Source organism: Chanodichthys erythropterus, chromosome 24 (genome assembly GCF_024489055.1).
Source record: "Chanodichthys erythropterus isolate Z2021 chromosome 24, ASM2448905v1, whole genome shotgun sequence".
Lineage (NCBI taxonomy): Eukaryota > Metazoa > Chordata > Actinopteri > Cypriniformes > Xenocyprididae > Chanodichthys > Chanodichthys erythropterus.
In genome coordinates, this window is record NC_090244.1 from 8049295 (window position 1) to 8076452 (window position 27158).

The window sequence follows — 27158 nt, forward strand, 5'->3', positions numbered from 1 at the left end:
AATAAACAAGGCAAAAATTTGAGATTGTCAAGTTTTTGGTGTTCCATTCACATTCAAGAACATGCATTACATATTTAATATAATATTATATTTGTTTACATAATATGTGTGTACTGTGTATATTTAGATTGTTTATATAAATTAATATAAATTTATATATAAAATATTTATAATTATATGTATATATATATATATATATATATATATATATATATATATATATATATATATATATATATATATATATGTTTAAATATTTCTTAAATATATACATGTATGTGTATGTATTAATATATAAATAATAATACTCCCACTCATGTTCTTGACTTATCTACTGTGTTTGTGTATATATTATAATTAGAAGCATAACAACATTAGGTTAAATATAATTTCTTTATAATTCTCTTTATTTAAACAGAAAATCATACTCCACAAGCGTTTCCCTGCATTTTTATTAAAAAAGCAATAAATCATCAGCTTAGTAATATTAAACAAGACTTGTAAAAAAACTGCCATAAGCATATTCATTTAATTAATTAATTTCTGTTGTTCCTATCAGTATGAAAAATACACTACTCCAATTTCCTAGTAATATAAAACACAATATGCTTGAAGTGAACAACAATATAAAAACATTAACAGCATGATATATAACAGAACAGAACAACAATTCAGTCAAAAAGTCTTCGCAGAAAGCTCTTCTTAGCTGGGGTCATTTTCAGTGAGACTGGAGCCTTGCGATGGGTCATCTTCATTGGGACTCTCTTCAGTGGCAACATCTGGCGTGGTGGAGTCATCTCCTGCTTGGGCAGGCCTCCGTGATCCAAGCAGAAATACTTGCTGTTGCCTTGGGAGAGGCGAAGCAAAAGGCTTTCAGGGAGCTCCATGCATTGGGCATGGACCCAATGTCCACCTTCACCCCTGGAGCAGAAGATCATTGCAGGTCGGGTGAGCTCAGTGGAGTAGTAGGGCTCCCAGATGTTGGGGTCCACCTGGCAGTTGAGGCAGCACTTGATCCAATAGCCTGTCTGAGATTCATCTTCCTCATCTTCCTCGTTGTATGTGTCGCCCTCTCCATCACTGCTAAACTCCAACTCATGAGGTTCTCGGCCAAAGTAGAGCTCCTCAGAGTCTTCCAAAGGTGCAGAGTCCTCAAAGTCAGTGGACTCCTGGCTGCATCCCTGAGTTGACGCTTCTCCTTCTTGCTCCTTCTGGAAGCTCACCTGGTAGAAATGGTAGGCATCTGGTGGGGTTGGGTTTCCTTCTGAGGGCACTGCAATCATGGCATTTCCTTTGCCCAGGCTGCCGCCAAACCAAGTACGGCTGTGGCTTATTTCGCTGGTCCACTGCGGAGGTTCGCGTGGCTCCATGTGGACTCCGACATCGTCCAGGCCAATGTAGGTGCACTCCATGCGCTTTTGAGTCTCAGACTGGTAACCTCCGAAAACAATGTACTCATGATAGCCAACAGGAATGGTTATGGCACTGGTAATGGAGAGACCTTCTTGAAGAACAGTACAGGTGATGACAGGGCTTCCTAGGAGAAGCTCCACACGTAGGCGGATCAAACGAGGTGGTCGGCAATCGGAGCTGAGGATGTGACCACCCAGAAAGTAGACACAGTCCTCTCTCGCGAGAGCTACGTGAAATGACTGGCCATCCGTGAGCTCGGGGAGGGTGTGGGCCGAACTGCAACCAAACTCTAGGTCAATAAGGAAGACTTGAGGTGGACAGTCCACCACGCTGTTCCAGTTCTCCGTGGTCCTTTCGGTGGGAGGCATATAGGACCTGCCGCCAAACAGAACGCAGGCGGTCTTCCCTCGGCTATGGATCACGCTGAGGGTATGACCATATCGAGCGCTAGGGACGTCTCCAACCAGCTCTTTTTCTTGACATCGCAATGTGACTTTACGATTGCATCCTCTATTGTCTATACTCAACATGTAGAGACTTGAAGACAGTTCGTTGTTGGGTGTTCGGCCACCATGAATGAGGCAACATTCAGGGCTGCCATCACGAGACTCAAAATGAGCTACGGCAGGACATCGGAGAGGAGGGAGATAACAGGAGTTGTTTGAAAATGAAATGGCTCGCAGCTTAAGTTCTCCTTTTTTTATACGTACACCAAATACACCAGTTGGACATGAGCGTTTCGGCCAGCCCTTTTGACCAAAGAGGTAAACATCACCCTCTAGCTCTAGTAAGGAGAAGCCTGGTTGCACAAGGCCAGCACAGTTCACAGCAGTTAGAGGCTCTAAGGACATCTTTCTGCAGGGAGCTGTGTGAAATATAATTGCAAAAAGAAGAAAAAAAACATTATTTTAATTGCTAAAACAAATATTACATAATGAAATTCAGGTCAGTTGCACAGATAACATGCATACCAGCATAATACTCTTCATATTAGTAAGAATAGTATGCAATTAACTTTTCCTTTTTTTTTTTTCTTTTTTTTTTAAATCAAAGTATGAAAAAACGCGGAACTATATAACCCTTTCCGTTTCCATAATAACACAGAAACATTCCCGCAGGAAACATGTTGTAGTTTTCCTTATTACCGCTTCTCATAGAGAACCGCGTTAAGCTTGGAAGAAAACGACTACATTACCCAGCATTCAGTGCGAAAATGGCGTCTCTCGTTCTACATTAAAACGGTACGTCTGAAACATTTTCTTTGAGCTTTGAACTCTCCTGTTCTCTTATTGTCTTCTGACAAATTAGCAGCGATTATCCTTTTTACACATTTTAGATTCGTTTTAATGTCTTTAAGTAATCAAATTACAGATATTTTATTTTTTATTAAACAAGTAAGCAAGCAAGCACTGGCTGTCAACACTAGTGCAACACTACAACAAATTGAAGATGAAAATCTTTTAAATCGCTATAGGCTATACACTTATAATAATTATACTATAAAAACCCGTATTTACCTACATGTTTATTTTGATTCTACTCTATATGGCACCAGAATACCACATACATTTCTAAATATTCCATATAGTCTAGTCTTCATCCTAATAGCATGTAACGTTATATTTCTTACCTCCTGGTCAATGCACTCCGAAATCTGGGAGCTGTTTGGTGCCGCTAACTTTTATTTGAGATATTAAAGCAAATGGTTTGGTGACAGTGGAAGAGGTTCAGTGTTTGTGAAGGTTGACTGGCTCATCTTGAGGTTAACTGTCTGTAACTGCTGCCAACAACAGGTGTTTGAACACAACTCGCACAAGTTTGAACGAAAACAAGCTCAAACTCAGTGTATCATTGGCTTGTGTATTAATATGGACTTTATGTTTGTGTTTTACAGTTCAGTTGATGATTCATTCACTTAGCAATTTGCAAATCAGCTGGGCCTGGGTTGTAAGTATCTCCCAGATGTAACTTTCATCTTCCAGAATTTACACTTACAATGGTAAAACCTTGTACATGTAGTGAGATTGCCATTGTAACAATAATAATAATAATATATAATAAAAAAAAAAAATAAAAAAAAAAAATATATATATATATATATGAAGAGTTTCGTTGCAAAACGGGAGAACTCTGTTTTTTTAATTTTTCAAAAATCTTGTTTTTTGGTTGTGCATTCCAATTAATATCAATTCAACTGAATAAATATAAAATATAAAATTAATTTATTATTATTATTATTATTATTATTTTTTTTTTTTTCAAATAGTTAAGGGAGAGTTAGTTACTTTGCTTCAGGACCATGTGGTCCTTTGCAGGTGTCAGAATGTGATCTTATAAAATCATGCCTGAATAAAAAATATATACATTTATTACATTTTAAGATATTTTAATCACAAATGAAATGGCTGTATTGCCTTTGGACGGTTAAACCGAATGACCTTTTGACACTTCAAAATCTTTAAAATACCTTTATATGTAGCAAAATATAATTAAAACTTTTTGGATTCAATAAAAGTGATACTACCTTACATACTTTGAATGTCATATCTTTGTTTTTTTATTATTATTAAGGCCTTTGGACAAAAAAAAAATTATCAGTCATGTCATTGACCCATATATATATATATATATATATATATATATATATATATATATATATATATATATATATATATATATATAAAATATATTACTCACTACCAGTCAAAAGTTTGGAAACATTATTATTTTTAATGTTTTTGAAGGAAGTCTTATGCTCATTAAGGCTGCATTTATTTCAATAATGAATTTCAAAACAATAATATTGTGAAATATCATTACAATTTAAAATTATGGTTTTCTATTTTAATATACTTTAAAATATAATTTATTTCTGTGATCAAAGCTGAATTTTCAGCATCATTACTCCAGTCTTCAGTGTCACATGATCCTTCAGAAATCATTCTAATATGCTGATTTGATACTCAGTTATTATCAATGTTGAAAACAGTTGTGCTGCTTAATATTTTTATGGAATACTTTTCTAACAATATAAATCTTTACTATCACTTTTTATCAATTTAACACATCCGTGCTGAATAAAAGTATTAATTTCTTTCAAAAAAAAAAGAAAGAAAAAAAATTACTGACCCCAAACTTTTGAACGGTGGTGTATATTGTTACAAGAGATTTCTATTTTAAATAAATGCTGATATTTTTTAACTTTTTATTCATCAAAGAATCCTGAAAAAGTATCACAGGTTATACAATAATATTAAGCAGCACAACTGTTTCCAACATTGATTTCTGAAGGATCATGTGACACTGAAGACTGGACTAATGATGCTGACAATTCAGCTTTGCATCACATAAATAAATTATATTTTAAAATATATTAAAATAGAGAACCATAATTTTAAATTGTAATAATATTTCACAATATTATTGTTTTTTATGTATATATTATGAAATAAATTCAGCCTTAATGAGCATAAGAGACTTCCTTCAAAAACATTAAAATTAGTAATGTTTCCAAACTTTTGACTGGTAGTGTAAATAGCTCCCTTTTATAACTCAATTAAACATCACATGTTTAATAACTAAAATATAGTAACTCACATATGTAACTCAATTAAACATCAAATATCTTTTATTGGCTGGGATTGCATCACGTCGCACAGATTTTCCTGTGCAATCACACAGATTTTGGGTTCTGTTCTATGATGACCTGCATTCGACACCAAAATCACACTGTTCATAATGCATCTGTGACAGTGCAGCCTGTCTCTATGTAATGTGCTGTTAAAATAGTCTCCTCTGTGTATCTGAGTGGTCTGTGCAATCAGGTTCAGTGAGGAGCAGAATGATTCTCTCTCATTACACCAAATACCGAATGCGTGAGTCACACATCAAATTTTGGCAGGAGGGGTAGCTCGGATTTGTAAAAATACTCCTTATTTCCCGCAGGCTTATATTTGCATTAACTGTTTCTGCTTGGCGGCTCTTTAAAGGAACGAGAGAAATTAGGCGACTGGTGTTGAAGGAAAGAGAGAGAGGCAGAAGAAGGGAACAGCTGTGCCGGTCTCATTAGCATAATGTTTTTGAGTTTCAGGGGGCTGTGCGCGTTTGCGCGAGCCCTCGTGCAGTTGTGTGTTTGTTTTGGAGGCCGAGAGATGTGTTTGCGAGAGCGCAAAACAAAGACCCGTAACCACGAGTGCCTGGAAGAACAGTGAAAAACACAAACAGCGGAGCACCTGTGTCTTAAGAGCAGGGCCATGAAGAGGAGGCTGAGCGACTCCCCTGAGGCGCAAAACAAAATAAAGAATTCCTCCGGTGTCTCCAAGCACATAGGAGAGCTTTATTCTCCCGCTGAAGTGCACTTACATGCCGGTGTTCACACTTACAGATGCAGTAAAATAAACCTGTTGAGTCCTGGAGCGGATTTGCATACCGCGTAGGCAAATAAATGCGTGTTGTTTGCCAGCTCTGTCACAAAGAGACGGAAGGGAGACAACAAAACAAAACTACAATTCTTGCATTATAATGAACGAAGATATCACTTTCAGACTACCTCATTGATTGTGATATAGCATGTCGTTTCTTGTATCTGGCGTCCGATTCATTTTAAAGAATCAGTTCGTTCAAATCGTTAAAGATAACATACAATGAAAACGGACCATTTTGCTTTCTACACATTCCTGACACAATATTTTAAACATTGTTTGTCCTGACGGACTTCCATTTTTGCTTATGTCACATAGACCATGCACACTATTGGCTAAAGTTGAAGGATTAGTCCACTTTCAAATAAAATGTTCCTGATGGTTTACTCACCCCCACGTCATCCAAGATGTTCATGTCTTTCTTTCGTCAGTCGAAAAGAAATGAAGGTTTTTGATGAAAACGTCAGGATTTTTCTCCTTATAGTGGACTTCAATGGCCTCTAAACGGTTGAAGGTCAAAATTACAGTTTCAGTGCAGCTTCAAAGAGCTTTAAATGATACCAGACGAGGAATAAGAGTCTTATCTAGTGAAACAATCGGTCATTTTCTACAAAAAAACAACTTTATATGCTTTATAAACACAAATGATCGCCTTGCAAGTGCTTCCGCTTTCCGTATTCTTCAAAAAGCTTACGCTGTATGTCCTACGCCTTCCCTATTCTACTTACGGAATGAACGCGGCGCCAGTTTTCGTTTTTTTTTTTCTTTTTTCATTTTTGTTTCGCTAGATAAGACCCTTATTCCTCGTCTGGTATCGTTTAAAGCCAAAGCCCCTTTAAGACAAGTCATTTTACTCGGTGGCCATCTTTGAAATGCCTCTCGGGCATTCAAGTGCAGCTCCAATCTCTTTGAATGGGGAAACATCAAATTCTCCAAAGCTGTTTGCCAAGCTTTCAATTACATTTTATATTTGAAATCACCAATGAAATCTGACAACAACTGTCTCATAAATTTTGTTTCTAAATGCTCGAATCATGACAAAAAACTGTATTTTTCAGGTTGGATCAAGCTATTGCGCATGCGCAGACCTAAATGCGTGTCTCTTGTGTCTCATTTCTGACTGTTTCTACAGGAACCGGAACTTCTAACGGCCGCTGCAGTGACGTGATGACTTTAACAATCAGCGATTGGCTCTTATTTAGAAGGCCGGACTTATTCCGCCATATTGCGCGTTACACTTTCTCCTATTCAAAACAACACGAGTGACACGTCTTGTGTTATTCTATAGTCTTTGTTTAAAGCACTGAAACTGTAATTTTCACCTCAACCGTTTGGAGTCCATTGAAGTCCACTATAAGGAGAATAATCCTGGAATGTTTTCATCAAAAACCTTCATTTCTTTTCGACTGACGAAAGAAAGACATGAACATCTTGGATGACATGGGGGTGAGTAAATTATCAGGAAAATTTTATTTGAAAGTGAAACTAATCCTTTAATCCATAGCCAAATAGCTTCTTTTGCAGTGTTTTTTGATTGTAGAATGGTTACTTTTCATGATCCAATCAATCCCCAATCATCTGAATATTATATTTCACTTGAAATGCATCACCTTATGTTAAATTGGTTATAGAGTCTTTTTTATGCCAACTTTCAGAACCAGTTTCATTGTGCTTCCAACTAACAATTTTATTCCCACATACAGTTCTTACAGTCTACAAAGACTTAATTGATTCCTTTTTTATCATGCTCAAAAGAATGATTCATTAACACATCACTAGTCGCACCATTATCAAAATACTAGTGTAATTCGGCACTATTTTTATATATATACTAAAAAATGTAATATTTTGAATGAGCTTTTTTCAGATTTAATTTATAAGTTTTATTAGCTGTAGGCTGTGTGCGTTTGTTTATTAGTCTAGCATTAATTTATATTATTTCAGTTTTAGTACTTTGAGTACTTCAACTTGTTTAATACAGTTAGTTGCGAAGTCAACCTTTTTTATAGTTTTTTTTAAGTTTTTTTTTTTTTTTCATCAAATATTTATATTTTATTTCATGGTTATTTCAATGAACATAAACAGTTTAGTTTTAGGGGCTGTTTACATGACACCGTTTTCAACTAAAAACTGAAAAATTTGTATGCATTTTGGCCGTTCATGTACACGACAACGGCGTTTTGGTGGCCTGAAAACGGCCTTCAAACTTTTGAAAAACAGGTTTCAAAGTGCAAGTTTTTGAAAATAGACTCTGTGTAAACAACAAAAACATGAATCTGCGAAAACGATTGTCACGCACATGCGCGTTAGAGTGCCATCTAATGGCCTGCCAGCAGAATACAGTGTTTTTAGTCATTTTCACGGATTCGCATGAATGTCGCCTTTACGCAGAAAACTCAAAGGAAAAACTTCTCCGTTTTAAACATATCGCTGTCGTGTAAACGTACCCTCAGAGACGATCTCTGTTTACACTACACAAACGAAAACGTGACCGTGCATGCGTGTACAAGTGTATACAGCTGCCTCTTGCACATATAGGTATCTGCAGTATTAAAAAAATGCAGTTTAAGGGGCCGTTCACACAGAACGCGTTTTTCTATTCCAATGCGCTACTTTCCCATTGTTTTTCTATGTAAACACGCGCTTGACGGATGTGCATGACTGTTACGCTCGCATCTCGCGTTTTTTGCAGCGCCTCTCACATGAGCGCCGCGTTTTTAAGACGCCGTGTCAAGTTAAAAGAATTTCAACTTTTACACGCAGCGCCGCTCATCAACGTCAGTTCCAAAACAGTGGACCAATCAGAAGAACTCGGAGGCGGGGCAAGCGTTGCGAGCTTCTGTTTACAGTAGCAAGTTGGCATGACAACTGTTTTATATGATGGCAACATGGCGGAGGGGGCGCTCATTATTATCTTATTTTCTTTTTTTTCCATGTCAAAACTTGTATCTGTCAATTCTGCTGTTTGCCTATTTCTATTATTTCCGTTATTGTCGTTATTGCCTCACGTCTCGAGACCCTCGCGTTCTACGCTGCGCTTTTTTAAAAACCACTCCTGAGCGCTGCGTCTCGCGTTTTTAGACGCAAAGACGCGTTCGGTGTGAACCGCCCCTAACTGTACAATGGCTCTAAAAATGGCAACAATGCCAAAAGATCGCAGTTCAGTCTCCAATGTTATTGTTTACATGGTTGTCAAGGATAAGCAGAGCAAACGTGGGCATCGTTTTCAAAAGTCTCCGTTTTAGTCCATTTATACTGAAACTAAACCCCAGCATTTTCAATCTAAAACGGGCTCTGCAGCTTTTTCGAAAATCTGCGTTTTCGAGGTTCGAAAACGCTGGCGTAGTGTAAACGACAGACAGGCGTAACCATAGCAAAACTTATGTGTTTTAAAACAAAAACGCACTAGTGAAAACGGGGACTTGGTTAACAAAAACAACATTGGTATACTATATTCTTTAAAAATAGTATATGAAAATTTTGAAAAGCTATAAGTATAGAAAAAGTGGATACAAAATTAATCTGATATATTATTGCTGGTTTGTTTGTCACGCTGAAAATGGAAGGTCAAGTCAAACGCAGTATATTGTTGTATACGGGACTTCGCTTTTTGACTGCACTTTTTGGCAAATCTGTGTATTCCATACATGCAGAAAATGTGAAACAATCTATAAACTGTATATTGCAGAAATAGTATGGAAGTATTCCAAGAGAGAAGGAAGAGGTTGACCAGCAAGGATTGCAAGGCCTTGCAAGGATTTGTGCCATATTATTGATAGAGGAGTGTAATTAGACTCTAGTGTAGCACCTGTTTCTGTCCCTGCTAATGTTGTGCCACCTGAAGAAGGCTCTCCCTGGGGCGTGTTTGTGATGAATGGCATGGCGGCAGCTCTGAGTTTCTGACGATCATCACGCCATTCTTCATTATATTTTAATGTCACGGCAATCACTGCCCGCCCCCCTTCCCAGCCTTCATTGATTGTAATTAAGCTGAACTTCAAAATGATAATTTCATTCCAATCAGGGTTAATTTAGCTATAATGCATATCGCAGATATGACCTGTAAAGAAGTGCAGCCCAGCAGGATCCCTTCATAATTTTTTTTCTCAGGTTTTTTATACCAATACTTCCTTTTCATTTGGCCTGGTTCAGGCTCTCTGTTTATCTTCAAGGTTTGCATGGTATACACAAATGTCTCTTTTAAGGGGAACCTATAATTTTACAAGATGTAATAAGTCTCTGGTGTCCCCAGAAAGTGTCTGTGAAGTTTCAGCTCAAAATACCCCACAGATCATTTATTATAGCTTGTCAAATTTGCCCCTATTTGGGTGTGAGCAAAAACACGCCATTTTTGTGTGTCTCTTTAAATGCAAATTAGCTGTTGCTCCAAAAGTGGGCGGAGCTTTTACAGCTCACACTTCAGTTGCTCAACAACAACAAAGCTGGACAATCTCACGCAGCCAAAATGAGGATTGTCAGTAACGGTGTTCAGCCTTACATTGTTCAAACTGGTGTCGGACACTGATGGAGAGACTCAGGAAGAAGTTAAAACTTTTAGAATGAAACTGGATGTTTCTGAATGGTTAGTGAATAAATTTATGTTGTTGCTGCAGAGTGATTCAACACATCGACTAGCAGGTGCTGTCATTTTGTGCAAATCCAGTGTTGATTTGACCCTCGTTTGTGAAGCAGTCCGGCGTAAAATGACGGCATGGCAACAACACTCTACTACAACAACTCTTCCTCTTCTCTAAAGCAGCCCAACATGGCCTCACCCCCTTTGTTGCGTGTTCCTGGGAGCAGGGTTTATGTAAATTTTAGGGTTAGTGATGTCACCAACCCAGGAAGAAGCTTGTTGTAGTACCTAGCAGCCATTTGTTGTAGTCCTATCCTATAGAAAATATCTTCCTTTGCATTGAAATTTGAGCGATGTAACTTTGCAGATGTTGTTTATACTCAAACAGCAACATTACACACTAACTAAAGTTAAAAAAGTTAAATCATAATCAACCACCCTTTTAAACAAAATTTGTTTTCCTCAGGCGGTAAAAGTGAAACATACATTTTGCCAGGCAAATAGCAAATCTCAATCTCTGTTTCTTTCTGCATCTCTTCTCAATATGGATAGATTTGACAGGATGCCAGGTTTAGTTAATGGTTCAGTTGTGGACAACCATGACGAAGCCATGACTGAAGCTCTGGAGAAGTTCTGCCACTCCCCGGAGCAAACGTACGAGCAGTTCCTGTCCACATTCACATACCTGACCCCAGGTGAGCATACTGAATGCTACACACATCTTCTTTTCTCTGATACGTCCGTAAATCCTTCGCTTGCGGTCTTCACTGTCATATTCCATTGCAGAGATTGTGAGGGATCCGCGTTTTACTGCTCCTAGAGGACATGGAGACTTGTCCCAAAGTGAGATGGACAGCAGCCGAGAGCAACAAAGAGAGGATGGAGTGACAGAGATGGAGGAGAGCGTATACCGAAGGATGGGACAGGCGAATCGCTGCTCACCGACTGCTGATCAGGAAGAGGTCACAGCCTTATAGATCCGAACCGCTCGAACCATCAGTCTTTACTGGGAGAGGTTTAGGCAGATCTCTCCTTTCCTTCAATCAAAGATAAAAAAACAAAAAAAAAAACAAGTCTACTGCATTAGCCCCTGCTCTGTTTAGCAAACACACACACATACAGGTAATTCACCGTCCAGCACTGATTCTGAACTCCCTGAAACGCTTCGATTATAGTCTTGAGTTTTCTTCTGGGAACGTACACGTCAAAATATTCCTCATTTCAAAATTAAAAGGCCTGGTTGAGTAGCGCTAGTAGTTTGTTGAAACTTGTGGTTATGGTAAGGAGTGTGACCAGGGCTTGACATTAACACCTGCCAAATGCAGGTGGATTTCAGCAGTGGCGTGTAATGCAGTCACTTTGGCGGGTTGATTTTTATATAAAATATATACATTTTTCAATTGTAGTCTTTTAAAAAGGCATCTTATCTAATAAACTAAGTGCAATGTAGTGTTGTCAGAAATATAGATTTTTTTTATACATATCGATACTGAAATATCTGAAACACTTCCAATACTAATTTTCCACAGAATATATAAATGATACCAACTGCGCTTTCTCTCTCTTTGATTGCTTGTATTGCGCATAATTTTGTGTACGCGCACATAAAGCCACCTTTCAGTACTAAATTTAGTTCTTTTTTGTTGCTTATTGCACTTAAACAGTCAAATATGCACAAAATAATGTCAAAACGCTGGTCTTGGCGAGTATTCATGTAAACACAGTTATGTTTTAAGTGAACGTAACAGTTGAGAAAGAAAACACATGTAACAGTATAGTGGATCCGTGCATCAGATCTTAAAGTGACAGCAGCCTAATGTACCTGCTGCTAAATTATGAGATAATATTAAAAATGTCTATAAGGCAGTTTTTTCGCTTTGTGTTGATGTCAAAATTGTGGCCAGTGAAGATCCTGAATGGCTACTAACTTTGGAAAACCACTAGCTACAGTGGCTGGTAAGCAAAAAAATTTAATGCCAAGCCCTGGGCATGACATTTCAGAAACACTCTCAAAGTGATTGACCAATCACAACACAATTGTCCAGCTAACCAATTAGAGCACATTGAGCTTTTTGGAAGGAGGGGCTTCACAGAGACCGAACAGAGTACCATTCACATTTTCTTTAGAATGCACCACATATCAGCACATTAAAATTCACTCAGAACCTCTTAGCAACCCTATAGCAATGCTCTGGCAACCATGCAAAACAACCTAGCATTATAGTGGTTATTTTTGTACTTTTAAGCGCCACTCGTATTTTCTTAAGAAAACACCCACTTGGCAACGGCCAAACAGCGGCACATCAACATACTAAAAATCATTCAGAATCTATTAGAAAATTATATGCTCTGGCAGCCATGCACAACAATTCACAACAGCTTAATTACTCACCCTCATGTCGTTCCACATTTGTAAGTCCTTCGTTCATCTTCGGAACACAAATTAACAAAAATCTGATGGCTCAGTGAGGCCTGCATTGACAGCAAGATAATTAATGATATTTTTAGTGATATTTGTAAATTGTCTTTCTAAATGTTTCGTTAGCATGTTGCTAATGTACTGTTAAATGTGGTTAAAGTTACCATCGTTTCTTACTGTATTCACGGAGACAAGAGCCGTCGCTATTTTCATTTGTAAACATGTGCAGTCTGTATAATTCATAAACACAACTTCATTCTTTATAAATCTCTCCAACAGTGTAGCATTAGCCCGTTAGCCATGGAGCATAGCCTCAAACTCATACAGAATCAAACGTAAACATCAAAATAAATACTTTACTCACATAATTCGAAGCATGCATGCAGCATGCATGACGAACATCTTGTAAAGATCCATTTGAGGGTTATATTAGCTGTGTGAACTTTGTAAATGCACTGTAATATAGTCGAGAGCTCGTGTGGCAGGGAGCAGGCGAATTAAAGGGGTGGCGCGCTGACAAAATCAGTGCATAGTTAATGATGCCCCAAAATAGGCCGTTAAAAAAAATAATAAAAAAAAATCTATGGGGTATTTTGAGCTGAAACTTCACAGACACATTCAGGAGACGCCTTAGACTTCTATTACATCTTGTAAAAAAGCATTCTTGGGCACCTTTAATGTTATGAAGTGACGAGAATACTTTTTGTGCACCAAAAAATAATAATAACAACTTCATTCAGCAATATCTAGTTATGGGCGATTTCAAAACACTGCTTCATGAAGCTTCGAAGCTTTACGAATTTTTTGTTTCGTATCAGTGGTTCTGAGCATGTATCAAACTGCCAAAGTCACGCCCCCCAGTGGTGAACCATTGAAATTTCGAAACACTTATGACGCAACGAAGCCTCGTTTACTGAAATCACATGACAATGGCAGTTTGGCACTCCGAATCATGAAACAATTATAGCAACAATCTGGCTTTCTTCAAAATGCAAAAACCAAAGGCACCCACAACCCCACTGTAACACCCTGAAAATAGCTTGAACTTAGCATTGTAGCTGTGGGCAAGCACCACTCAAAATACTAAAAATACTGGCCATTTTTTTTCCATTTTCCATCTTTTTGGTGTATTTCTTCCTCAAGAATTCTCCTCTCAGCGTATTGCACAGCTTCATTGTGATGTGTGTTTTGCTTATCTGTCTGTGTGTGTGAGAAAACGGTGCTTAAGACTCCCGCCTGGCTTGCGTATTGATCTCAGTGGGGCTATGGCGAACCACAGCACAGTTACTGTCAATAACGTAAAGCACATCAGCCAACATCCCAGGCCAGTCAATGCTAAAAAAAGCCTCTGCATTATTTAGCTCCCCGCCACCAAGAGAGAAAAACAGCTGTATTGATTATAATGTTGCTTTGATTGTAATCACACCGATTCTCATAGCTGCTCTCATTTCAGAGCATCATTAAATGAAATGAGATAGTGAGTTTATGTGTTTGTATAGGTGCTGTTGGATGGCGGTTGTGTTGGAGGAAGACTGGGCGGCCCATCAAGCTCTGCTCCAGACAGACCTGTGAAGGTAAATGGTCAGGACATTCAAAACCTGACAAGCTATTTACTGCAGCAGTATTTTATAGTTGAAAGCCACATAATTCTGCCTTTGAAGATAGCTTGTTTTGTATATATTCTAAGGCAGCATTGCATATATCTTCCACAGAGAATGCAATCCCAGAATTCATTGTGATGTGCTCAGTGAAAATCCATGCAGGATGCCTATAAACAGGCTGATATTAAATTCAGTACAAACCCAGGCTATTTCACTTAATGTTTGTGTGTTTGTAAGCTCATTAGAATATGATAAGCTAACACTAACATTAAATTATTGGAATAAATTGAGTCAATAGTTCAATTCAATCTATTTTTACTTTATTTTACTATTTTACTTATGCATTTTAACCTCAGAGTATGCTAACGCTAACTTTAAACTGTTGGAGTCAAGAATTCAATCTAATAAAAAAGACAACATTTGTGTGTTATGCATTAACCTCAGAGTATGCTAACGCTAACTTTAAACTGTTGGAGTCAAGACTTCAATCTAATAAAAAAGACAACATTTGTGTGTTATGCATTTTAACCTCAGAGTATGCTAACGCTAACTTTAAACTGTTGGAGTCAAGAATTCAATCTAATAAAAAAGACAACATTTGTGTGTTATGCATTAACCTCAGAGTATGCTAACGCTAACTTTAAACTGTTGAAGTAAAGAATTCAATCTAATAAAAAAAGACAACATTTGTGTGTTATGCATTAACCTCAGAGTATGCTAACGCTAACTTTAAACTGTTGAAGTAAAGAATTCAATCTAATAAAAAAGACAACATTTGTGTGTTATGCATTAACCTCAGAGTATGCTAACGCTAACTTTAAACTGTTGGAGTGAAGAATTCAATCTAATAAAAAAGACAACATTTGTGTGTTATGCATTTTAACCTCAGAGTATGCTAACGCTAACTTTAAACTGTTGGAGTGAAGAATTCAATCTAATAAAAAAGACAACATTTGTGTGTTATGCATTAATCTCAGAGTATGCTAACGCTAACTTTAAACTGTTGAAGTAAAGAATTCAATCTAATAAAAAAAAGACAACATTTGTGTGTTATGCATTAATCTCAGAGTGTGCTAACACTAACTTTAAACTGTTGGAGTCAAGAATTCAATCTAATAAAAAAGACAACATTTGTGTGTTATGCATTAACCTCAGAGTATGCTAACGCTAACTTTAAACTGTTGGAGTGAAGAATTCAATCTAATAAAAAAGACAACATTTGTGTGTTATGCATTAACCTCAGAGTATGCTAACGTTAACTTTAAACTGTTGGAGTGAAGAATTCAATTTAATAAAAAAGACAACATTTGTGTGTTATGCATTAACCTCAGAGTATGCTAACGCTAACTTTAAACTGTTGGAGTCAAGAATTCAATCTAATAAAAAAGACAACATTTGTATGTTATGCATTAACCTCAGAGTATGCTAACGTTAACTTTAAACTGTTGAAGTAAAGAATTCAATCTAATAAAAAAAGACAACATTTGTGTGTTATGCATTAACCTCAGAGTATGCTAACGCTAACTTTAAACTGTTGGAGTCAAGACTTCAATCTAATAAAAAAGACAACATTTGTGTGTTATGCATTAACCTCAGAGTATGCTAACGCTAACTTTAAACTGTTGGAGTCAAGAATTCAATCTAATAAAAAAGACAACATTTGTGTGTTATGCATTAACCTCAGAGTATGCTAACGTTAACTTTAAACTGTTGGAGTCAAGACTTCAATCTAATAAAAAAGACAACATTTGTGTGTTATGCATTTTAACTTCAGAGTATGCTAACGTTAACTTTAAACTGTTGGAGTCAAGAATGCAATCTAATAAAAAAGACAACATTTGTGTGTTATGCATTAACCTCAGAGTATGCTAACGCTAACTTTAAACTGTTGGAGTCAAGACTTCAATCTAATAAAAAAGACAACATTTGTGTGTTATGCATTAACCTCAGAGTATGCTAACGCTAACTTTAAACTGTTGGAGTGAAGAATTCAATTTAATAAAAAAGACAACATTTGTGTGATGCATTAACCTCAGAGTATGCTAACGTTAACTTTAAACTGTTGGAGTCAAGAATTCAATCTAATAAAAAAGACAACATTTGTGTGATGCATTAACCTCAGAGTATGCTAACGTTAACTTTAAACTGTTGGAGTCAAGAATTCAATCTAATAAAAAAGACAACATTTGTGTGATGCATTAACCTCAGAGTATGCTAACGTTAACTTTAAACTGTTGGAGTCAAGAATTCAATCTAATAAAAAAGACAACATTTGTGTGTTATGCATTAACCTCAGAGTATGCTAACGCTAACTTTAAACTGTTGGAGTCAAGAATTCAATCTAATAAAAAAGACAACATTTGTGTGTTATGCATTAACCTCAGAGTATGCTAACGCTAACTTTAAACTGTTGGAGTCAAGAATTCAATCTAATAAAAAAGACAACATTTGTGTGTTATGCATTAACCTCAGAGTATGCTAACGCTAACTTTAAACTGTTGGAGTCAAGAATTCAATCTAATAAAAAAGACAACATTTGTGTGATGCATTAACCTCAGAGTATGCTAACGCTAACTTTAAACTGTTGGAGTCAAGAATTCAATCTAATAAAAAAGACAACATTTGTGTGATGCATTAACCTCAGAGTATGCTAACGTTAACTTTAAACTGTTGGAGTCAAGAATTCAATCTAATAAAAAAGACAACATTTGTGTGATGCATTAACCTCAGAGTATGCTAACGTTAACTTTAAACTGTTGGAGTCAAGAATTCAATCTAATAAAAAAGACAACATTTGTGTGATGCATTAACCTAAGTATGCTGCTAACTTTAAACTGTTGAGTCAAGAATTCAATCTAATAAAAAAGACAACATATGCATTAACCTCAGAGTATGCTAATCAACTTTAAACTGTTGGAGTCAAGAATTCAATCTAATAAAAAGACAACATTTGTGTGATGCATTAACCTCAGAGTATGCTAACGCTAACTTTAAACTGTTGGAGTCAAGACTTCAATCTAATAAAAAAGACAACATTTGTGTGTTATGCATTAACCTCAGAGTATCTTGCGCTAACTTTAAACTGTTGGAGTCAAGAATTCAATCTAATAAAAAAGACAACATTTGTGTGTTATGCATTAACCTCAGAGTATGCTAACGCTAACCTAATTCTTTAAACATTTGTGTGTTATGCATAAACCTCAGAGTATGCTAACGCTAACTTTAAACTGTTGGAGTCAAGACTTCAATCTAATAAAAAAGACAACATTTGTGTGTTATGCATTTTAACCTCAGAGTATGCTAACGCTAACTTTAAACTGTTGGAGTGAAGAATTGAATGGAATAAAAAGGACTTTTACATAATATTTGTCTTTGCTATGCATTTTTAAGATGATTAGAGTATTCTAAGCTAATGTTAATATTAAACTCTTGTTGAAATCAACTGAATCAAGACTTTTATCTAATATAAAAGATTAACGTATTGAACTGAACTGTTGTCATAGCTTAGCAACATGCTAACATCAAACTCTATTGTGAAACACAAGACAAAACTTCAGTTTAATAAAAATTTACTATTTTACCTAGGTGCTATATATTTTAGAAGAATGTGTTGTTAGCTTAGCAATATGCTAACATCAAAGTCTATTTAAATCAGTTGTGAAATGAAGTTTCTGTGTGAAGAGGACCGTTTGTGTGGAGCACAAAGTTGTTAAACCTAATCAATTCTAAAATAACTATAAAAATTATATTTCATTGCTGTTTTGTCTTTTTTCTTTCCTTGGCAGTTTGATAACTATCTGGGAGATTCAGAGGACGAAGAGGAAAAAGTTGACGCTACAGGTGTTGATTTCTCGAAAACATACATTTAAATACATGTCACTTTACACAGAGTCAGTTTACATTAGCTAGATTACAGTGGCCTAGATGCACATTTGGAGTGTTTATTTACATTTTTTTTCTTATGTAAAGCACATCGTTGAGAAGTCTTTTTCATATTTCACAACAGCTTCAAATGGAATTGGATCCATCACAAATTCACATAATATTCACATAATACACATTGACATGTTGGCATCACCTGTATGGATGTATTTTAAGCTCGGCATGCTCGCATAAATATTCTTTTTATATCATATGTAAGGATTGCATGGGCTCACCTTACCTTTAATAGGGTTTAGTGGATATCATGTGCATGCTATTTTTTGTAATTAGAGCTGTCATACAGCTTGATTTAAATATATTACCATTTATTACACATATTCAATGCATGCAAATTCTAAACCTCTCCCTCATCATTAGAGCCGGGGGCAAGCGCTCGCTTGGTGAGGCTTAACGCTCGCTGTGGATTGTAATGAGTCGCTCTTTTCTGGAGTGCCAGAGAGGCTCATTTAAACTCCAATGACCAGTTTAATACAAAAATAAATAAAATAGTTAGAGGAAAGAAAGCCCTTTCGATTGGAGAGGCTTACATTTCAGAGCAGGGCTTCCGTGTTTTTTGTTGAGTTTGTCTGTGATCAGAGTGTTAATTCAGAGGAAAGGGTGTATGTAAAAGTCATTAGGTGGTGTGTTTATAATGAGAGTCATATCCACTGAATAACAAAAGATGCATGCTGAACTTCACCTTAATTAGCATGAATAATCATGCCCCTGCTTGCTGGGCTTTGTAAAAAAAATATCCTTTGCTGGAAGTCGGCAGGTCGCTGTACCGTTAGTTGTAGTGGGCGTTTTGTGTTCTACATAATCGGTCATAGTTTTGGAAAATTTGGCTGTAAAATAATATTTTTTTTTTAAATTAGGTCACTGAAAATTGGCAATTAATATATTCAGATTAATACTTTCCAGTCGTTTTATTGCTGCAAGTTTGCTAAAACTAAACTAAAATTATGGAAAAGCAAAAACTGAAAAAAATGATTTTGGTAACCAAAAAATAAAAATGGGAATTGGCAAAAAATGAATGAAATGATAATCATTCAGTCAACCAAATTGATTTGTTCAAAAATGCTGTTATATTCAGAAACAAAACAAGTGATTGTCTTTATGAGTGAATCATTGAATCATTCAGTTAACCAAATTGATTTATTCAAAAATGCTGTTTCATTCAGGAAGAAAACAAGTGACTATCTTCATGAATGAGTCATTGAACCATTCACTCATCAAATCGAATTAATTAAATACATGTACTTAAAATATGGTTAGGGTAAGTTACATGTAATTTTGCATAATTTATAGTTATTACTATAGTAACGGGGTAAACCATTACAAGTAATGCGAATTACGTAATCAGATTACTTTTTCAAGTAACTAGTATATAGTTACCTTTACATTTACAACATCACACATTACTTTTAAATTTACAGCAAAATGTGAGTTACTTTTAAAATAAATAAAGCAAGTTGCGAGAGAAATAAAGTGTAGAGGTGTTGTGTGCACTGTGTGAATATGACGGTTATTGTAGTTCTAGATTAAATGTGAACATTTACTCATCTCACTTAAACAAAAACAGATTCAGTATTCCTCAAATGAATGAAAGCAGTGAAATGCAAACTCTTCAGTATATTATGCAAAAGTTTTAGTTTTAATCTCACTTTATTAAGCAATGTCTTTGCTGCTGACCTTTGATAATCCAATTCAACCATACCAATAAGCAAAAATTACTTTAGTTAATTTTTTATTTTTATTGCTGCGTCCTCTACTGTACTGGAGTGAAATTGCATTTTCTTCAGCCTTAGGCTTATTCATTTCACTTTTGCTTTGAAAGGGTTAACTATATAACGCAATTAGTTACTCTTTTTAGGGAGTTACACAATATTGTAACACATTACTTTTAAAAGTAACTTTCCCCAACGCTGGTAACAACATGTAACAAGCCACTGCAAAATAAAGTGTTACTGTAAGGCAATTAGTTGCTCTTTTTTGGGAGTTACACAATATTGTAACACATTACTTTTAAAAGTAACTTTCCCCAACACTGGTAAAGAAATGTAACATGTAACAAGCCAATGCAAAATAAAGTATTACTGTAAGGCAATTAGTTACTTTTTTAGGGAGTTACACAATATTGTAACATTACTTTTAAAAGTAACTTTCCCCAACACTGGTAACGACATGTAACAAGCCACTGCAAAATAAAGTGTTACTGTAAGGCAATTAGTTACTTTTTTTAGGGAGTTACACAATATTGTAACACATTACTTTTAATAGTAACTTTCCCCAACACTGGTAACAACATGTAACAAGCGACTGCAAAATAAAGTGTTACTGTAAGGCAATTAGTTGCTCTTTTTTGGGAGTTACACAATATTGTAACACATTACTTTTAAAAGTAACTTTCCCCAACACTGGTAAAGAAATGTAACATGTAACAAGCCAATGCAAAATAAAGTATTACTGTAAGGCAATTAGTTACTTTTTTAGGGAGTTACACAATATTGTAACATTACTTTTAAAAGTAACTTTCCCCAACACTGGTAACGACATGTAACAAGCCACTGCAAAATAAAGTGTTACTGTAAGGCAATTAGTTACTTTTTTTAGGGAGTTACACAATATTGTAACACATTACTTTTAATAGTAACTTTTCCCAACACTGGTAACGACATGTAACAAGCCACTGCAAAATAAAGTGTTACTGTAAGGCAATTAGTTGCTCTTTTTTGGGAGTTACACAATATTGTAACACATTACTTTTAAAAGTAACTTTCCCCAACACTGGTAAAGAAATGTAACATGTAACAAGCCAATGCAAAATAAAGTATTACTGTAAGGCAATTAGTTACTTTTTTAGGGAGTTACACAATATTGTAACATTACTTTTAAAAGTAACTTTCCCCAACACTGGTAACGACATGTAACAAGCCACTGCAAAATAAAGTGTTACTGTAAGGCAATTAGTTACTTTTTTTAGGGAGTTACACAATATTGTAACACATTACTTTTAATAGTAACTTTCCCCAACACTGGTAACAACATGTAACAAGCGACTGCAAAATAAAGTGTTACTGTAAGGCAATTAGTTGCTCTTTTTTGGGAGTTACACAATATTGTAACACATTACTTTTAAAAGTAACTTTCCCCAACACTGGTAAAGAAATGTAACATGTAACAAGCCAATGCAAAATAAAGTATTACTGTAAGGCAATTAGTTACTTTTTTAGGGAGTTACACAATATTGTAACATTACTTTTAAAAGTAACTTTCCCCAACACTGGTAACGACATGTAACAAGCCACTGCAAAATAAAGTGTTACTGTAAGGCAATTAGTTACTTTTTTTAGGGAGTTACACAATATTGTAACACATTACTTTTAATAGTAACTTTTCCCAACACTGGTAACGACATGTAACAAGCCACTGCAAAATAAAGTGTTACTGTAAGGCAATTAGTTGCTCTTTTTTGGGAGTTACACAATATTGTAACACATTACTTTTAAAAGTAACTTTCCCCAACACTGGTAAAGAAATGTAACATGTAACAAGCCAATGCAAAATAAAGTGTTACTGTGTGTTGCTCAGCGATAACAATACATGGTGTTATAAGGGATGAAAAAAAATATATATATATAAACAAATAACTAAAAAAAATAGTAACAAAATAAAAAAACTATTTATTCTCCATTAAATGTAACTAAACCATAGACTGTAAAAAAAATATGGACGTAGTGTCCGCGACGTCACCCATAGAGTTCTGAACAGCAGTTTTGACGCGTAAATGAGGCCGCAGCCATCTTAACTGCACGTGACCACAGGTCACTCACGGATAACTGAAAATGGGCAAAGAGGCGGGACGAAGTTGGAGCCCATGCGGCTTGTTGTTGAAACCATGCCCGCCCTAGCTATCTATCTTAGATACTATCTGAAATATTAATAAAGATAGCAATATCATTAGAAAGTACTAAAGGATTACTGTCAATCTACGGTGATTTTTTTTTACCATAACGTTATAGATGCTTCAACACCAATAGGCTAATTAATTTGTGTGGGGTGTGCAAATAACACAACTCAAATGGGATTTCATACCTTTATAATGAAATAGATCGCGAGATGAATCCAATCCGTGGCACTTGGGTAATATATATATATATATGTACGAGATGTATATCTCTCAAATGTTCTCTCAAACTAATGAGCACGTATCCAAAGTATAATTTTTCAAAATAGTGCAGCAGTTTTAGTTATATCCAAGCAGTGCTGTCGGAGTTGTATATCCTCCAGGTATTGTCATTGTAGTAAATCTCAGGGACAAAACTTTTAGCCAATGTCACGACGATCCAACAACGTGTGTTCTTATCTTCCGCATGCGAGCACATGTACACGGACGCACATCTGTCTCGAGTATGCAGCAAGCCATATATTGTATAAGATAATCCAGAAAAAAGGCACAAATACGCCTGAGATGCCAAATTCAGTGGCTGAAATTAGCTGCTGAGGTAACATGACGGCTCACTGACAGCAGCGGCATACCTGTCATTCAAGTGACCACGCCCTTAATTATGCAGAACTTAAAGGGATAGTTCACCCAAAAATGAAAATTTGATGTTTATCTGCTTACCCCCAGTGCATCCAAGATGTAGAGGACTTTTTTTCTTCAGTCGAACGCAAATTATGATTTTTAACTGCAACCGCTGCCGTCTGTCAGTCAAATAATAGCAGTGATTGGGAACTTGAACAATAAGAGTCGAAAAAACTTCCATAGACAAATCCAAATTAAACCCTGCGACACGAAACGATCGGTTTGTGCGAGAAACCGAACAGTATTTATATAATTTTTTTACCTCTAATACACCACTATGTCCAACTTCGTTCAGCTTCCGGCTAGTGAGGTCAGATCGCGCTCTGACAACAGAAGTGATGTTTCGCTCTCATTGAAGTATATGGGCGAGACATCACTTCCGTCATCACAACGCGTTTTTTGACCTCACTAACAGGAAGCTGAACGAAGTTGGACATAGTGGTGTATTAGAGGTAAAAATTATATAAATAATGTTCGGTTTCTCGCACAAACCGATCGTTTCGTGTCTTAGGACATCAATGTGCCGTCACGAGCCGCAGGTTTTAATTTTGATTCATTTTTGGGTGAACTATCCCTTTAATATAATTTAAACAGATGAGCTATAAAAAAAAATCACCCCCCTCAGAGTTGTCATGAAGGGCAAAATTCGCAGTATAGACCAAAACCACAATATGAACCAGACTGTAAACATGTTTTTTTCTGCTGTAAACTTGGCTAATTTAACATGATGGTCAATGAGATTCTGCTCACTTCTGCAGCCTGTCCCTAGCGGCCAGTCGATGAATTGCAGTTTAATTCACTTCCGTATTGGCTTCACGAGAAACGGGGAGGTTGCCGCTTTAACTAAACCCAACTGCAAAATTTAAGGAAAAAAAAAAAAAAAGGAAAACTATAAGAACTTTGATGTGAACTCTGAGACCTACAGTACAGGTAAGCAATAATAATGGTGTTCACTTCAGGGTTCAGTGACACGCTGGTGTTCGGAATCCAGATGAATCTTAAAATGGGTTGAGGGGAAGGCGGTTCTGGTCAAAGCAGATCAAGGCTCAAAAAGAGCTACAGGATACCTACGGTTTTAATGAAACACGCCTCTGCATGCCGGTCAGGGAGGTTCAGGGTATGGCATAACAGCAGCAGCCTTCAGATTCATTAGCAGCATGAAGCTTCTTTCTGTGTTTCCTTAGTGATCTGGTTAATGGCCTTGTTTTTGAGACCACCTTGTTATGAAAGCCATGGGTGAGTGGGGTTTCTTCAGAGGTGTGCAGTCCACAAACACAATCTCATGGTGTTGAATACACTCAAACAAACACTCAGAAATGCACACTACACCCCCAGACGGCTGGTCCTCACCCAGCAACTGAAACTATGACTTTCACTGTGCCAGTAATTAGCTGTTTAATTAACATCAGCATCAATCGAGCTCTTGCCAGGCCTTATGTCTTTCTCACTCACACATAAGCTGCTGCAAAAATCCCTAGAGATGCAGGCCATAAAAACAGCTTGTTAGCACATTAATCCTTCCTTTTTGACATAAAGTGGAAGTTCACTCAAAATGTACTCATCTTGATGTTGTTCCAAATTTGTAACACTTAATTTTTTTCTGTAGAATATAAAAGGATGTTTTGCTAAATGTTGAGTTGATCTGTTCCAGAAGGCTCTAAAAGTGACAAAAAAAAAAGCACCATAAAAACTAAATGACAAATTTTATTCTTATTTTTTCTATAATAAAGATTTTTTTTATTATTTTGACAAGGAGATTTACAAAAGAATTCTTTTGTAAATCTCCTTGTCAAAATAATAAAAAAAATCTTTATTTCAGGCTTTTCTTAAAACTTTACATTTCAGGCTTTCATGTGCGCACGAGATACCTCTAACATGAAAGTTTTTTCCGTGTATATTTAAAACGTTTTTCTACTTTTACATTTGCACAAGAAAGTCTGCTGTGCGAAAAACATTTTTACGACATTTATGTTATTTGACAAAATTCTCCTTGTCTAAATAAAGTCTTCTCATCCAATGAGACTATTTTTGTAAATTTATATTTCAGACTTTCACGTGCGCACGTACGGAAGAGGATTAGGGCCAAGCAATAATAAAAAAATAAACCATCTCGAGATTAAAGTTGTTAAATTTCGAGAAAAAACTCGTTAAATTTCGAGAAAAAAGTCTGAATAAAATGTTGAGAATAAACTCATTAAATTATGAGAAAAAACTTGTTAAATTTCAAGAAAAAAGTCGAGATACAATGTTGAGAATAAAGTTATTAAATTACAAGGAAAAAGTTGTTTAATTATGAGAACAAATTCGTTAAATTATGAGAAAAAAAGTCGTTAAATTTTGAGAAAAAAAGTCGAGATAAAATGTTGAGAATAAAGTCATTAAATTACGATAAAAAAGTTGTTTAATTATGAGAACAAATTCATAATTTAATGAATTTGTTCTCGTAATTTAGCCACTTTATTCTCAACATTTTATCTCGACTTTTTCTCAAAATTTAACAACTTTAATCTCAAGATGGTTTTATTTTTTTATTATTGCTTGGCCCTAATCCTCTTCCGTAGGTCATGAGATACCTCTAACATAAGTGTTTTTCCCGTATATTTAAAAAAGTTTTCCTTTTTTACAACTTGGATGCGTGCAAAAAACATTTTTACAACATTTAATTTGTTGTTTGCCAAAAATCTCCTTTTCAAAAAAAAATCTTTCGCTATGCTGACTTTTTTCAAAATCTAACTTATTTTGTAAAACGTCTAAAATGAGTGCATGTAAAAGTTTTTTCTATTTTTACATTTGCAAAAGAAATGTGTTTGTGCGTAAAACATTTTTTTACAACAGTTACATTATTTTCCAAAAATATCATTGTTAAAAAAAAACTTTGCAGAAAAGGGAGGGAATGATTTTAATGACTGAAATTTTCTTTTTCTCTCAAAAATGTACCGAATGGGTTTAGAAGTCATTAGAAGTTTTTTTTTTATTTTTTTTTATTGGAGTTTGACAATATCAGCAAACTGTGTTTCATTATATGGTAATTGGCAGCACAAACATTCTTCAAAATATCATCTTTTGTGTTCCATGGAAAGAAAGAAAGCATTCCGAACAGAATGAGGGTGAGTAAATAATGATAAAAGAAGAAAGTGATTGTAAATGACTGCTGATGGACAGCTTTGTGCAAAAGCTGCTGATTATTCACGTGTCTTGCTGTGTGTTGTCAGGTACATGTGCACTACCAGGTGAGATTGAAGAAGATCTGAAAGCTGTCTCCTCTTCGTCGCTCTGTCACCACACACTGCTGGAGATCTCCTCTACTTTCAAAGACCAGAGGACACACACTCATAGTGGCGCTGAGAATCAGGTACACACAACAACTTGTCTTTCTGAGAGCAGTCAAGCTTAGGCAGTAAGATGCACTTTTCTTTTGCATTTCACAGAGACTCTATAAAATTCTTAATTAACCTGTAAAATGTTTTTTGTCATTCTAGGATGAAAGTGAGGAGGTCGTTCCTTTCCATCTGGACGAGAACTTTGATTACGATAACGTTGTGCTGTCTCAAAAATACGTGATCCGGGAACAGAACAGCAGACCATCTTGAGAAAATGTAAATGAACGTAAAAGCTCTGAGTAAAGTCCTCGTTTAGACGATCAGAAATGTTTTTACGCCGCCAAAGAACTAGAAGGAAGACAGATAGGCTTTTTTGAGTGTAGGCCTACCTCTCAGTAAACTAATGTTAGCGTAACTGTTCTCAAAGACATGACAATTTACTTTAATACACTTAGTCCAATTTTACATGTTATTAGCTGCAATTAGAACTAGAAACCATACAATCAGCATAAAGTGGTGTCCACTTTTCTTCCATAAAATGACTTTAAAATTGCTTTGATGAATCCTTCATAATAAGACCAGGAGCATGTTTTTCAAAAAGTAAATAGAGTCAATTTAAATTTATTTTTACTTTAAACCATATGATGTGTATTCATTTTGTGGTCTGAATCAAATGTCTTTATGATTATTATTGTTGTTATTATTTTACAACTAGCTAGGCGCGGATGCTTTCATTTTCTGACTCAACAGCTCAAATTGGCGACCTGTGGTGTAACACTTTTTCCTGGTGTACTTGGAAAAGTAATTAATTGCTTAATCTAACTGTGTTTTATTCACTGGAACAAAACGCTGAGGGACTTTCTTTCTGTTCTCCGTACAAACCTCATAACTTGAATAAA

General features: G+C 35.8%; 2 protein-coding genes across 4 annotated transcripts; one reads left to right on the forward strand and one right to left on the reverse strand.

The window, feature by feature from the left end:
* Positions 1 to 521: 521 nt before the first annotated feature.
* Positions 522 to 3161, reverse strand: rag2 (recombination activating gene 2). The gene is made up of 2 exons (XM_067380108.1): positions 3044 to 3161; positions 522 to 2278 (listed from the first exon to the last, which is right to left on the reverse strand). The coding sequence occupies exon 2, from the start codon at positions 2262 to 2264 to the stop codon at positions 672 to 674; it is 1593 nt and encodes a 530-aa protein (XP_067236209.1). The 5' UTR covers positions 2265 to 2278; positions 3044 to 3161; the 3' UTR covers positions 522 to 671.
* On the forward strand, positions 2628 to 27158 carry iftap (intraflagellar transport associated protein). 3 transcript variants are annotated; one of them, XM_067380110.1, is made up of 8 exons: positions 2629 to 2654; positions 3308 to 3360; positions 10963 to 11105; positions 11197 to 11372; positions 14329 to 14403; positions 18216 to 18270; positions 26152 to 26291; positions 26419 to 27158. In XM_067380110.1, the coding sequence occupies exons 3-8, from the start codon at positions 10973 to 10975 to the stop codon at positions 26527 to 26529; spliced, it is 690 nt and encodes a 229-aa protein (XP_067236211.1). In that variant the 5' UTR covers positions 2629 to 2654; positions 3308 to 3360; positions 10963 to 10972; the 3' UTR covers positions 26530 to 27158. The 3 variants fall into 3 exon arrangements, with proteins under 3 accessions (XP_067236213.1, XP_067236211.1, XP_067236210.1); XM_067380109.1 differs by lacking the exon at positions 2629 to 2654 and adding an exon at positions 6967 to 7280 and having other exon boundaries at positions 3314 to 3360; XM_067380112.1 differs by lacking the exon at positions 3308 to 3360 and having other exon boundaries at positions 2628 to 2654.